Genomic DNA, 16,252 nt, shown 5'->3' on the forward strand with positions numbered 1-16,252 from the left:
TTCCTACTGAGATAATTATACTTATATGTCCTTTCCAAATACTTGACAGACTTACATTACCATTGACAGAGGAAAAAAACATAAATTAATATTTAGCTCAAAGGAAGGTACAAAAGTTACTATTTCTCTATATCTTTACTTGGAGTTCATACCTTTAGAAAGTTATGCTACTAAGAGATGTAACTAAGCCAGCAGTAAAGAAGGCTAATTAACCCATTTATGCTAGAGTTTGCAATTTTTTGAATTTTTGCATGAGTGAAAAATCAGACATTGGCAATAACCTTCAGCAGTAGTACCTAAAAAACTCTCACACATTTAGCATTTCAATAATGGAACACTAGGCACAAGTGCGTTAATACACGAATGCACTAACCAGCTCCAAGTGTGATGTGCTTCCTGCTAGGAAACACCAGACTCCAAAGGAGAACTTCATAATGTCCATCTGTATTGGGGGAAAAGCTGAGGCTCATGGTAGAACTAATGAGTAATGTTCCAAAGCCAGTCCAAGAAGTGGGAAAGAAGTTTTGTCAAAAGTATCAAAAGTTAGAAACTGATTACCATCTTGAGATAGAGGCATGGAGATGTGGATGAGGATAAAGCTGGATTAGTCATCCTGCTAGGCTCTGTGTTGAAGAGATTCTTCCTAATTAAGCTAAGTCAATGTGTTTCCCATCTTAGGTACCTCAGTTATTTTAGCCCATGGACTACCTAGAGAGGACATGATGGTTCTAATATTTCATTAATATTTCATTTTAGATATAGTGAGTTTAGTATAATAAATATTGATCAGTGAGGACACTATTCAATATTCCTTCTCTTTCCCCTACTTTTCTATACATTTGTCTAGATCACATATCATTGCTACCCAATAATATAGTCATGATATCTTGGTGTATGCTACTGCTAGGACGATTCCAAGACTTACTAAGTAGGCAATTCTGGAATCGTCATGTCTTCCAATACCTACCTAGCAAAGGTATGCTACTGTAACAGGTATGGGGAACTCCCCACAGATATACATCTGATTCCTTAGAAATATATTTCAAGTGCATATTTTCATTTTGGAATATTCGAGATAAAATCTGGTATAAAACATTTTTCTAATCTTTTTTTACATACTTTAAGTTCTGGGGTACATATGCTGAACGTGCAGTTTTGTTACATAGGTATACACATGCCATGGTGGTTTGCTGCACCCACCTACATTAGGTCACCTACATTAGGTATTTCTCCTAGTGCTGTCCCTCTCCTAGTACCCCACCCCCCAACAGGCCCCAGTGTGTGATGTTCCCCTCCCCTGTATCCATGTGTTCTCATTGCTCAGCTACCACTTATGAGCGAGAACATGTGGTGTTTGTTTTTCAGTTCTTGTGTTAGTTTGCTGAGAATGATGGTTTCCAGCTTCATCCATGTCCCTGCAAAGGACATGAACTCATCCTTTTTTATGGCTGCATAGTATTCCATGGTGTATATGTGCCACATTTTCTTTATCCAGTCTATCATTGATGGGCATTTGGGTTGGTTCCAAGTCTTTGCTATTGTGAATAGTGCCACAATAAACATATGTGTGCATGTGTCTTTACAGTAGAATGATCCATAATCTTTTGGGTATATACCCAGTAACGAGATTGCTGGGTCAAATGGTATTTCTGGTTCTAGATCCTTGAGGAATCGCCACACTGTCTACCACAGTGGTTGAATTAATTTACACTCCCACCAATAGTGTAAAAGTATTCCTATTTCTATACATCCTCTCCAGCATCTGTTGTTTCCTGACTTTTTAATGATCGCCATTCTAAGTGGCGTGAGATGGTATCTCATTGTGGTTTTGATTTGCATTTCTCTGATGACCAGTGATGATGAGCTTTTTTCATATGTTTGTTGGCTGCATAAATGTCTTCTTTTGAGAAGTGTCTGTTCATATCCTTCGCCCACTTTTTGATGGTGTTGTTTGTCTAATCTTTTCAGTGTGACATAGATTAGAAAAATACACACCAGACATATGTCTGGGGGTGTGATTAAAGGGAGAGAAATGAGAGCCTTTTCTTTTTACATTTTGTGCTTTAGTGTTGTTTGAATTTTCCCTACTAAGCACACATTATTTTTGCAATTAAGAAGGAGGCTACAGATCTCCTTCTCATCTCAAACTCTAACCCAAAATTTGTCTCCAACACAGCTGGGCCACTCAGGCCCACCAGATGTTCCTGCTAAGCTCCAGGGGTGTTAGTGCAACTTCATAGTGGCAATTCTCTTGTTATATTCCATTTCTTTTGTTGCCTTTGTTGTCTTTCCACCAGACTATAAACTTTAAAAGGGCAAGAATTAATCTTTGGCTTTTAATATTTATAATCCCAGAGACAGGAACAGTGTTTAACACACAGGAAATATTCAAGGCACTCAATAAATCATGATTAAATCACAACAACAACTACTGCTATCTGATATTTACTGAACACATTTAAGAGCCAGGCACTGTGCTAACCAAATTATATCCGTTATTTCATATAATTCTCAAGAAAGCACTATGGAGTATACACTATTACAATTTCCATTTTATTGATGAGGAAGATTTCATTTACAGAGTTAAGTAATTTGCCAAAGTGGCAAAGCTGGGATCTGAACCAAGGCAGTTTGAGTTCATAGTTTGTGCTCATGGCTTCTACAGCATACCAAATAAATAACTAGGCACGAATAAATAAATATGCAAGATTTTCATACCTAAAGATGAACTCTATTCATGAGAGATAGGTGGACTAAGGTAGAAAATAAAACCATTCAAGGAAACCACTGGCAGGGGTGGGGAGAGTATCACAAAAATAGGTGTCACCATTATTGGAAAAAGCAATTCAATCTAAATGACCTAATGACTTTCTGCAGCTGTCACACGTGAAAGCATATGCCCTGTTTGATGTATTGCCTTCAGAAACCTCCCTATACTGCTAAACTGATTACACAAATAATGTGTTTTTTTAATCGACATTTTTCACATTTATTAATCTTGATATAAAATCGATTCTATATATAAACTTAAATATATGTAAAGAGACTACATATAAACTTAAGGTGACTATCTCTCTGGTGATTAGAAACAAATACCTATTGCTAAGACATACAGCTTTTATTAACAATTCCATTTTTATTCACTGATATAGCAATAGTATGGAAAATAATCCACCTACAACTTTAGAAAAGAAAGAAATATTTCCATAAAGGTATAGGTTGTCTACCAATCTATGATTCTTCAGTAAGGAAAAATTATAATTCTTTAACAAGAAAAAGGTAAGAATATCCACAATATACTAATAATTTCTAAGGGTAACATCAGAGGGATACTGATGATTTTTCACAAATGCCTCTTATTTGGTGGCAACTAAACCCTTGGACAGAGTCTAAGACATTTAATTGTACTGCTCAATCCCTTCTCTATTAAACGGCAGCATTGGTGAGACCCTAAGCATTAAAGACAGGTGTACAATGCTATTTTGATTTGGGAAAATTCAGTGTTCAAATTAAACCAGGCTAAAGGGCTTCAAAGATTTCTGAACATCTTCTGCTTAAGCTACCAACAACTAAGAAACAGTGTACAAATACTCTCTGTCCTCAAAAGGACCGCCTACTCGACTCCCATTTGAGAACTATAAAATAAAACTCTTAGCTTCCATGCTCTAAAACATTTTACTCATCAAATATTTAACAGGGTCCTGGACATGAGTTTCTTTCACATCTCCCTCCTTTCAGGACAGAAACCAACTCTAATTATTAATCTACCAAAAAATGACACAAAAGAATGCATGATCTTCAAGAAGAGAGCCATATGGATACATTGGCTTCTATTATTCAGAGGTACTGTACCAATCATTAAAAAAAAAAAAGAAGTTATTAAACAAGCATCATTTGTAGTTTCACTGGGGAAAACTCAGTTTAGTTCTGTTTTTCTTCCTATAAAGATTCATCATTTGCTGGGACCTAATATGATTCGACCAGCTATGATAGGCTAATATTGATTTCCACATCTTCAATAGTACATTTAAAATCAACAGGCTTTGAAATGTTTAATTTCTAGTGACAAATGGATGTTTTTGCTAATACCAGAAAGTTGTTTTCAATAAATTAGGGTATTTTGACATTTTACAATATAGTCTTTAGACTCAAAGACAAATTGTCATTTAAATATTTTGCAGTGAGAGAAGACTCATGATTCTCTATCTCAGATTAGTCTGCAATATCAATACTTGTTAAAGAAAGCCTTGTGCTGTATTCACCAGCACAAAATGACTGCGTCATGAGCAGTACACACTTCTTGACAACAGCATTGATCCTCCCCTGCCTGATTCCTCCCTGGAGCCAAGAAGTGATTCTGTTTTCTATGAACACTTCTTGGAATTCTCCTGAACAGTCAGGCTCATGAACTAAGCAAAATCCAATTATGTGAAGTGATTTATAAAGCAGATTACATTTCCTTAGCAGGGCAACCATTTGTTTCAGCTTGTTTTGGCAGTCCCAGTTTACGTTAACTCCCTCATGTAATAATGAATTCATCTTTTTTCACTCTCAAAGTGTCCTAGTTTAGATGATAAGTTATATGGTCATCTTCTTCATTAGGGACTAAAAAGAGTCCATTCCCTTACTTCATTGAGGTTGCTAACCACATGGAGACTGAGATTCCAAAATTCTATAAAGTGGTATTTCACCAGGAGAGAGGAAAAATGATGCTGGACTTCACTTCTGACTGGGCAGAGATCTATGAAACAGAAATACAAGTGTCCCAATAAAAATGTTGATGCCTTAACAATTTCAATTGTGGTTGCCTCACATTGACTTGCTGGAGTTTAGTGCTTTGCATTCAATTTATGCTTTTCTAAAACAATGCTTCTATTTGACTCATAACAAATTAATAAGAAAAAGCAATTAACTAAAAATAATATTTTGGTGGAACTAATGGGTCTAAGTATTAGTAGAATCAGCTTATTTTTACTGTTTGATGTTATAGATAAGCATACCCATTTGAGTCAACATTATGAAAATGACTGCATTCCTAGCTATGAGATCCAGAGAATCAAGCAATTGCCTTGTGATTTTAATCAATGCCGACATCAAGGTAGAAAGTTCAGCGCCCCCCAGTCTCATCTGTTACAACATTTATTTGTAAATTCAGTTGCATTCTCTGAAAAAGTACTCTGAAAGCCTACTTTTTGCCTTGTCAATATAATCATAATGACTGTGACTATAAATAACGTAACATAATATAAATAACGTAACTACTTTTATCTGAGTCATTTAAAATAACAAATAAAACTATCATGCATGTCATAAACAAGGACACAACTATTTCTACAAGAAGCTAGATATCATTTTCTCAAGAGAAAAACACTTTGACCAGTGATTTGAGTCAGATTATCCCCCTTTAGTCTATTCTCCAAGCAGCAGAAAGAGTGATTCTTTAAAAATGCCGATCAGATCATACTACTCCATGGCTCGCCATCCTTCTAAAATGAATCCAAAGTCCTTTCTAGGACCCACAAGGCTCTGAAAACCTCTCAGATCTAATCTTACTTCAGTTTCCCTCCTTCAGTAAAGTCCCAACCATGCTGACTTCTTGTACTTCCTTGAACTCACCTATCCATTTTAGGTTCACATTTGTTATTCCTTTGGTTTGAACTCTCCTTTCTTCAGAGATTAGTATGACTCTTTCCCTGTCTTCCTTAATTTATGAGTCTCTTCAAACATCTTTTTGTTACAGAAGTTTTCAGTGAACATCTTACAGCCTCAGACCCTTACCATCTCTCTCCACCCCCTTTTCTCCTTTGGTTTTCTTCATAGCACTTCTTACCCATGACATTGCATTATGTGTTATGTATTTGTTTATTGTCTGCTTCTAACCACTAGAATGTAAGCATCATGAGGGTAGGAACACTGTCTCTTCTGTTCACTTATGTCTCTCCGGTATCTAGACCAGAGCTTTTTAAATGAATGGCACTAAAGTCTACATGGTCAGTGAACTGATTAAATGAAATTTAACCTGATCACCCAAAAGTAATTTCAAAGTTTGTGTTAAAATGTTTTACCCTGTAAATCTAAAGTCCAAAATTTCCCCATTTCACATGAACTTTAAACCAACTTTCTCTAAAATGGTTTTTCATGCTGTGTTGATAAGAGTATAAATGTACACAAACCTCTTGAGAGGAAAATTTGGCATCATATATTGGAACTAAAAATAACAACCACAATAACAACAATAACAAACTTGACCTGATATTTCCACTTTTAGCTATCTATTCTACAAAAATAAACACACAGGTGTACAAAGGTATGTGTGCAAGGATGTTCATTAAATCATTTTGAGTTTTACAAGCTTGTGTTATTTCCATAATTTCAAACAAATCTTTAAAAGAAGTTGATTTTTCCCAGAGAGTAATGTCAAAGCAACTCTAAGGAGAGCAGATCACAGTTTTACTGAAATGTTTTTAAAGGTAATGCTGAACAAAGTGACTGCTAATTGTAATGCCCCATTCTGTGATGTCTCATCTTATCTGTCATACCAACAAGCCCTTACCAACAGGTTCCTTCTAAGTACAAGGTATGCAGCAGATGACTGGTCTATCTAGCCACAGCTGACAGGACCAGGGAAGGATGCCTACCCCAAAGGCAGTAGATCAACTGGTTGACCAGCTGTCTGTCAGGTGGATAGGTCCTAGATCTGTTATCTCAAAGGGTGACACTCACATTTCTCTCAGGTAATTCAGACATGAGGCACATCCAAGAAGTCCACAGTTGGCGGTGGGGCAAAAGCCAACCAAAGCACAGATAGGCAAAAGCAATGTGCAAAAGAGAATGCAAGTGACAGAAAATGGAAGTCCTGCAACACTGTCATTCCCATTCTGCAGTAAAGCTAGGCTGAGCCATGGCTCCTACTGCCCTACTTCCCCAGGTACCCTTAAGTGCTCTTTAAGCTATATTTCACTACATATCTGCTTTTGCCACCTAAAGGAGTGTAACTACCAGAATATTAAATGGAAGATTGGATTAATCCTTCAATTAATCCTTCAAGGGGTCTAACCTCAAATACTACTGAAACCTACAGTAAGTATAAATAAGTCCTAAAAAATAAGACTGTTTCCTTGATCATTTTATGAAATATCAAATTTTTTCCAAGAAAATATTTTTGGTGACCTATATTTTAGTTTAGCTTACCTAATAATATCCAGTAATAACCAGAGGAAAGATGGGACTGAAAAATCTACATCACAGACCAAAGCACGTTGCCTGTCACAAGTCAGGGGACCAGTAGACTAAGGGCATCTAGTAGTCGACAGCATATTTTTATAATTTTTTAATATACTCTGGCATTTTTAAAAAATTGAGTCACAGAGAAAAGACGTACATGCATCAGTAAGTAATATTCTATTCTCTAAATACCCCTTAACATTTGACATTGTTAGAAAATCATTATCAGAATGTATGTGTTCAATCATTAATATAAAATCCAGGAAGCCAAGGATCTTCAGGTGCCAAAGTTTCAAAGGGAAAGAAATTTTTAATTTTCTTTAAAAACATCAAACGCTGAAAAATGATTATTTTTGAATCAATTATCAAATAGTTTTAGAGGCCACACAGTTGGAAGGTCCTTTATTTATGTTTTTCATTGCTCCATGATAGAGGCGTACCAAAGGGGGACAGATAGACCCATATGACCCTGGTGTCAATTCACAGACTTTGCACATGGGGTGCAGCAGTGGAAAGAGAGGAGGCAGACCTTTTACATCATCCAACTCCCGTTCCCTCGACTCCCAACCTTGCACCATTAACCCTTGCTCTGGCTCTGGTTCTGCTGTAAACCCAATATTTACATGTGCTGAGGAAAGCAACAACTTGTACTTTTCCTCAGAAAGGTCTGTTGTAGGATTTCTGATTGCACAAAGCATTTTATGTCTGATCAAGCTTTGCAGTTTCACATTGTTGACTGTTCAGCTAGTGACCAATAATGATCCATCTGAGTTAAAAGCTGTGTTATCTTTGGATTATAATATAAAATGGATCCCTTGGTATTCCTAATCCTGTTAGATTGCTTTATGTAGATGAAATTTTTGCCTGCTTTGGTGCCACATTCTTTTGGGTTTTAAAAATAGCTTTATTAAGATATAATTCATATAACACAGAATTTATCCATTTAAAATATACAACTCAATGTTTTTAGTATAGTATATTCACAGAGTTGTGTAACCATTACAATATAATTTTAGGACATTTTCATACTCCCCCAACACAACAAAACCTTATACTCATTAGCAGTAACTCTCATTTCCCTTCTTCCATGCCTCTGGGAATCACTAATCTATTTCTGTTTCTAGGAATTCGCCTATTCTGGACCTTTCATACAAATGGAATCATACATATGTGGTCTTCTGTGACTGGCTTCCTTTGCCTAGGGTAATGTTTTCAAGGTTTGCTGACATTCTTTGAATGGGATTTGCATCATATCTATACACTGTTTTCCAAATACTAAAAGTGTATTTTGGATATTTGTGATATATATCAAATGGCTTTCTAAATGTACTGCTCTTCCTAGTTTCTGCCACAAAGCAAAAGGCTGGATAGGCTCTTGAAAAAAAAACAGTCACCAAGTTCTTCTAGTTTAGAATGTACATTCTATAAGAAACGATAGTTAAGTTATTTTATACTAATAGACTTACCCCTGACTAAATCAGAGCATTATATATCCTCCCCCAAATGCTCACTCCATTAAAATAATCAAAATCAAAGAACCTCTTATAACTTAAAATATAAACAACCCAATATAAAATGTGCAAATGAACTGAATAGTTATTTCACCCAAAAAGAGATATGAATGGAAAGTATGCACATGGACAGATACTCAACATCACTAGCCTTCAGAGAAATGCAATTCAAAACCACAATGAGATTCTACTTCTCACCCACTAGGATGGCAATAATAAAAAATATTCACAATACCAAGTGCTGGCAAGGATGTAAAAAAACTAGATTCCTTATGCATTGCTGGCAGAACATGAAATGATACAGCCACTTTCTAAAATAGTTTGGCAGTTTCTTAAAAAGTTAAACATGAACCTACCATAACACTCAGCATCCCACAGATACAGTTCTCCCTCTGTATTTGTGGGAGATTCATTCCCACAAATATAGATACCAAAATCCCCCCACAGATACCAAAATCCACAGATGCTCAAGTTCCTTACATAAAATGATGTAGTATTTGCATATAACTATGCACATCCCCCATATCCTTTAAATTATCTCTAGGTTACTTATTCCTAATACAATATAAATGCTATGTAAATATTTGTTTTACTGCATTGTTTAGGGAATAATGACAAGAAAAAAGTCTGTATTTTTTTTTTCAGTACAGACACAACTATCCTTTGTTTTCTCTCTCTCTGAATATTTTCCATTTTCAGTTGATTGAAATCAGGGATACAGAACCCATGGATACAGAGGGCCAACTCTATACCCAATAGAAATGAGAATATGTTTCCACCAAAAGACCCAGATGTTCATAGTATTTATACCAATACCTATAGAATTACTCATAATATCCCCACACTGGAAACAATCCTAATATGCATCAAGTTGTGAATGGATAAACAAAATGTGGTAAGTCTATAAAACAGATTATACTCAGGAATAAAAATAAACTAATAACATGCACAATATAGAGAAACCTAAAAAACACTGTTAGCAATAACAACAAAAAAACACAGACACCAAAGACTATATATTGTATAATTCTATTTAAATAAAATTTCTGGAGAAGGCTAAACTCTAGAGACTGAAAGCAGACCTGCGGCTGTCTGGGGTTGGGAGTTAAAGTAGGAGTTTAGTGCAAATGGACAAGAGAGAACTTTTGAAGGTAACAGGTAAGAGAAGTGTTCAAAAACTAGATTGTTGTGGGGGTTGCACAATTCTATACATTTATACTAAAACTCATTGAACTGTATACTTTAAATGGGTGAATTGTATGGTAAATAAGTTATACCTCAATAAATTTTTAAAAGAACTTCATTGATATCATGCAGGCTACTAATGAGCACTCAATCTTGACGTGAAAATTGTTGCTACGAATTTCTACAGCAATAAGTTCTCAAATTGTTTGGTATCAGGACTCCTTCACATTTTACAAAATAATTGAGAATCTCAAAAAACTTTTATTTATGTGGCTACTATTTACCAGTAATTATCACATTAGAAATTAAAATAGAAAATTGTTTTAAAATTTCATTTATTGATTCAATTTAAAATACCAATAATAAACCCTTATGTTAACAAAAAGAATATGATTTAAATAAAAATTATAGTCCTTTTCCAAAAGCAAACAATAAGCAGTAAAAATAATGATTTTTTTTACATTTTTGCAAATCTTTTTAGTTTCTGGCTTAATAGAAAACAGCTGGATTCTCCTATTTGCTCCTGCATTCAATCAACTCCAATATTACACATCTGGAAAACTCCACTGTACACTCACAAGAGAATGAGCGTGAAAAAAGGCAAGTAACACCTTAGTATTATTAGGAAAGTAGTTTTAATCTCATAGACCCCCCAAAGGGTCTTGGGGATCCCCTGGGATCCTCTAGCCATGCTGTGAGAACTGCTGGCCTAGAATCTGCTCTAAAAGTGATTGAGGTTCATTTCAGTGAGATTAATTAATATGTACTATCATTAATACAAATACTTTAGGATCAAATTTTTTTTAGAAAACAGGATCAGAAAACTTCCTGAATGTAGTATTCAAAGCATTTTGGTTACCACATTGTATAGGCCTGGCTATAACTTGTTTAAAGAAAGCGATCACAATGAGACATATCATACCACACAGTATTTACTTGCTGAATGTCAACAATTGTTCTTGATTTATCAGCAAGTACAATAAATATGACATTACTAAAGGCTGCTTAAACACCTGATTGTTACAATCTTATAATCTAAAGCTTTCATTCTTGTCACTGATTCAGAAGTTTCTGTTTCATATCCTTTTCAGTTTTCTCCCACCTCTATGAGTACAAAAGAGTCCTCTTAGTTTCTGCATTTGCTTCTAAAATAGTTAAATGTTCTTGAATTTTTTAAAATGAACCTTAACATCATAATCTTAATCTTAAAATATTCATGCTACTTTTAATATCTGATCAATAATGATTTAATGATCATTTTAGACTATATGGTTAATTTAAATTAATACTTATCCTATACTTCACAATTAAAGAATAACAATATGATCAGTAAGTTTATCTATATTCCTTACAACCTGAAAGGTTAATGATGCTCACTAAAGATGTACAAGCTCATTCGGAATGTCTCCAAAACTTTGGCCCTCGTGGACTTGAGATGTATTTCCCAAGTAATGTAGGTAACAGAACTCTAGATATTTAAAATTTGAACTCAGAAACAACAGTAAATACTTACCTGACAATATCTCCTTCAAGAGCAATCACTCTCTTAATGATCTTCTGTTCTGGATTTTTAGGAGACCTAGAACAAGAAGATAACGTTATACAATCAGTTATGTCTATGTTGTTTTAGGAAGATGAAAAGAAATTCTGTAACAAAATAGGCTATATTAAAGTCTTTACAGATTCCTTTGCACCCCATGACATGACATCAGTTTCACTTGGGTTCCAAGTGACATGAAGTGACTACTGAAGTAATTCTCATTTTAAATAAACTCGGGGGGAAAAAAAAAAGCCATGTTAAAAGTTTACAAAAATAAAAAATACAGAGGAATAAAACATTTTCTTATTAAGGAATAAAGTTTATTATTAAATTATTATTGTTGTTAAAGATAGGTTCTGATATGGTTTGGCTCTGTGTCCCCACCCAAGTCTAATTTCGAATTGTAATCCCCATATGTAGATGGAGGGGACCTGGTGGGAGGTGACTGGATTATGGGGTTGGTTTCCCTCATGTTGTTCTCACGAGATTTTATGATTTAAGAGTGTGGCACTTCCCCTTAGCTTGCTTGCTCTCTCTCCTGCCGCCATGAGAAGATGTGCCTTACTTCCCCGTATCCTTCTGCTATGATTGCTAGTTTCCTGAGAACTTCGCAGCCATGTGGAACTGAGTCAATTAAACCTCTTTTCTTTATAAATTATCCAGTCTCAGGTAGTATCTTTATAGCAGTGTGAGAACTGACTAACACAAGTACTTAGAGGAAAGAGGATTAGTACATAAGAAAATGCTTACACATTTCTTTAAAATGATAACATACTTCAGTTTTTTAAAATTTCATTTAAAATTAAGAAAGGAGTTTTTATTTAAATCCCATAAAAACAATGAGGATGCGAAGCATTTTCTTTAAAAAATAAAGAATTAGAGAATTCTTTGAAACTACATTTGGGTTTAGCCATTTGATAATTATAGAATTCAGAGCGCTAAAACAGGGCTACTGAGAGTTAAAATAAATTGACAGGTTTTGATATACTTAATACAGACATTATTTATTTTAAGCTACTTGACTATGGTAAATTTTCACTTATAGTAATACTCTTTACTCTAAATAAATCTCTGCCTCTCCTGGTATATATACCCTATGCAGTTCCTTTCCAGACTGTGATAGGATTCATCTGTGAGGTCAATAGTTTATGGTAAAACTGACAGTGCATCACTTTTGAGATTATGTTATAAAACAGATTTACAGGCTCTCCCTCTTTCTCTCCTTCTCCCTCTCCCCTCCTTCCTTCCTCTTTCTATCTTTTCCTCTCACGTCTCTTTCACGGATCACTCTAGAAGTCTGGTCTATCCTGAGCAGCCTAAGGAGGGATTCGTGGTGAAGAAGGAAGGTCGGCTAACAGTCACATTAGTGAGCTTCAAAGCACGTACTTAGTCAAGTCTTCAGAGACTGTGGCTCTGGTCAACAGTTTGACTGCAAATTCGTGAGAGACCTTGAGTCAGAACCACACAGCTAAGATGCTTCTGGTTTCCTCACCCTCAGAAAATATGTGAGATAACAAATGTTTGTTGTTTTAAGATGCTAGACATTGGGGTAATTTGTCATGCAGCAATGGGTAACTCTATCTTAATATGGTCAATTTCCTGCCAATAACATTTTAAGTCTTTTGATTTAACAGACCCATTTCAAGAAACATCTCATACATCACATAAATGATCATTTAATATGTATTTCAAAATCATGCATAGATAAAAATATTTTAAATTCAAGTCACATTTTGAATTGAAGTACTTTTTAAAAGGAATGTAAATGTGCAAAAACTGAAAAGATCAAATATATTAAAACTGTACATTTCATCAAAGGAAATGTGCACTTTCAATAAGATTTATATTTCACATTATGTCTTGCAGAGAAAATGAAATCATGTAAGCTAGTTGCATTTATTTGTAACAATTAGTTTCACAGTTTTTCACTAAGTTAATTTTTTTATTTTAAAATGAAATTTGATCAGAGTTTTGATTGGCCTCATCCCTTTATTAAATCAAGTAAATATTATGTTTCTATAACTTTAATGTCATTAACGTACAGCTGAAGTGAGGGGTATGGGCATATTCAAGCTAATGAAATTAAGATACTCTCTGCAGGGTTACTTACAGACCTTTTAGAAAAGTGCCCCTCCCATGTCTCCTATTTTAAAAACTAGGAAAGTATAAAATATTATACAGCCTCAGTGGTCATCAAATAATTGCATATCAAAATAATGGGATATTAAAACACTTTCTTACTATATTGACAAAGATGTACTACTACTAATAAAAATAAATTGCTGTTGAGGGATTAGGGACATCGGTACTCTACATATAAACTGGTCATGTAACATGCCTTTCTATAAGACAATTATCAAGATTTTATATTCTTTTAAACATAATAATCATATTCTAGAAATGTATCCTAATGAGATGATTACAAATGTATGCAAAATTTTGGCTACATGGATAGTTAAAGCATTACTGTCTATTTTAAAAAAGAAAAAAATTCAACAAGAGCAGACAGGTTAAATAAACCATAGTCCCACTCACATGATAAAATACAGTCATTAAAAATGATGTTATAGAAGAATATTTAGTGATATGGAAATATCAACAGAATGTATGGATTGAAACCGTATGTTAGAAAATATTATTTGTGGCATGACTTCACATCTGTAATAGCAGAGAGAGAAATGTGCATCCATTTTTACTGGGAACTGAGCAAGAAGATTCTAAGACAAAAGGAAAAGGAAAAGTTCTGTGTGGATAAAAGCTTTCATGTCCAGATTTTCGTCCAGATTATTGGGATATCCTTTAGCGGATGACAACTATTTGTGTTATATGACATTACCCAAGAAGACATGCTCCAAGATAGAGGTAAGACCTGAATTAATTATCAAGTTTACTGCCTAATATTGAGGTGAGATTAACAATAATGAAATAATATAAAAAGCAACCCCTATCAGTGTAAAAAATATTTTATGACAACAACGTTTAAGCTTTTGAGATTCTTGAAAGGTATTCTATATTTTAAAATAATCTATATTTTAAGATCATGAGGCAAAATAGAGTATGCAAAGGGAGCTATCTATATAATTAAAGTTTTACAAATTACTACTTCAAATATATCTTTAAATTTTAATGTAATATTAAACTCATGAATCTAATCAAATAATTTCAAAATGAAAAAAGCTATTACTAACATTAATTCCATTACTGTTTAAAATCTATATCTGTATTTTAATCATTAGGCTGTTGAATGTATTACTTTGATCTAAGTAGAAGTGCTCAGAGAGTTATTACAGATTTACATCATGAAACTTATTAAACTTCTCTTTGTCTTAATTTTCTTGGCCACTTGCCTATCTCCTAGAAAATGTGAAGAATAACAAGTGAAGGCTTATGCTTTACTTGAGGAATACAATGTATGCTCCCCAATAAATATTAAAATTTACATTTAAATTTGTAAGTTTAGTGTTTTCATAATAAGCAATGTTTTACAATATTTGTTTCTGGGATGTGGATTTTAAACATTCTGTTTTATGCTTATGATTTAATTTGGCAAGATTTCTCCAGAGACTTGGACGAGGAGCCTAGAATTGTTTCTTTACTGCATGAGTCTTAGCAGCTCTGTGTGGTATGGCAGAGAATGTCTGTAACCAGAATGGTTGCAGGTCAAGGAGTGGGGTCTAATGTAGACATAATAGAATTTCCAGTCTCTGTCACTAATTTCACGTTCTTTTATGTTCCCAAAAAGTTATAATTTTCATCCTGTTGGGAGCACTTGAAAGCTACTTTGGCGTACTCAAGAGACCCCTCTTGTATTGTGGGGATGGAGAGATTAGCATATGTCCCACCTTCTCTTTTCCTGACCACCCCCACCCTGATCCTGGTGTCACATAAATACCTTAACCCTAGGTCTAAGCATTCTCTTCTCCCATTTATGATAAAATTTTAAAACTTCCCTCTGTGACTTGGGTAGATTTTTATATTCATACAGTTCAGAATTGGCCCAGATTATCACAGAATTAAAGTAATCTTAGCCACAGTCTAATGTAATCACTGAACCCTTCAAAATACTACCATGTATTGGACACTATTTATATTGCATATATCCCAATGAGGCCTAAATCTAACGCTTTATTATTGAGGTGAGAGGAAAAACGAATATTCTGGGGATGCCTTCTATTACAAGAGGATGTTTTTCACTATCCTAAAGGATAAAGCATGCATTAAGCCATATAAATTTACATCATTATAATTTTAAAAATGTATGTTTTTCTATTCTTTTATCATGAAAGTAGAACAAAAAGTCCACTCAACACAATGATAAGAAGTATTATCAAATGATAGCTTATCACCTCCTTTCCCTGTCAAATTTGAAAAATGTTGCCAGAGTTTAGCATGGTTTTCACAATGGCTAGAGCTAAAAGGCTTTGGAGTATATCTGGCTCTTCCTCTGCTTCTTTTAATATTGCCCATTCTCTATTACCCAAATTTTCCACTTGTTGACCATGTGATGGTCCTCCTTTGCCCTGCAAATCCATGGACTGGAGAAAAATGGAAATAGAGTCTTGCTGTTACTACTCCTCTCTGCTGTAAGTGAGCTGCTCCCTCTAGGCAAGCTACATAACCTATCTGTGCCTCATTTTCAGGAAGGTAAGATTAGATCAGAAATCCTAAATCAGTGGCCAGACCATCAAATCTGGCCTACAGGAATATTTTGTTTGATTCATGCATTTTTAAAAAAAATCTTGAGCTAGCTAAGCAAATAGGAGATATCATATAAATTTATTTCTCTTGAAAA

At 34.5% G+C, this 16,252-nt stretch overlaps 1 protein-coding gene across 7 annotated transcripts in view; it reads right to left on the reverse strand.

Moving 5' to 3' along the window:
- Nucleotides 1–16,252, reverse strand: part of IMMP2L (inner mitochondrial membrane peptidase subunit 2) — a 917,762-nt gene that overhangs the window by 284,908 nt on the left and 616,602 nt on the right. For all 7 annotated transcript variants that reach the window (XM_024249965.2, XM_024249972.2, XM_063726140.1 and 4 more), the window contains one exon: nucleotides 11,434–11,499. In XM_024249965.2, the coding sequence (XP_024105733.1) occupies nucleotides 11,434–11,499 (66 nt within the window). The remainder of the gene's footprint in view (nucleotides 1–11,433; nucleotides 11,500–16,252) is intronic.

The sequence above is a fragment of the Pongo abelii genome, chromosome 6 (genome assembly GCF_028885655.2).
Source record: "Pongo abelii isolate AG06213 chromosome 6, NHGRI_mPonAbe1-v2.0_pri, whole genome shotgun sequence".
Classification (NCBI taxonomy): Eukaryota; Metazoa; Chordata; class Mammalia; order Primates; family Hominidae; genus Pongo; species Pongo abelii.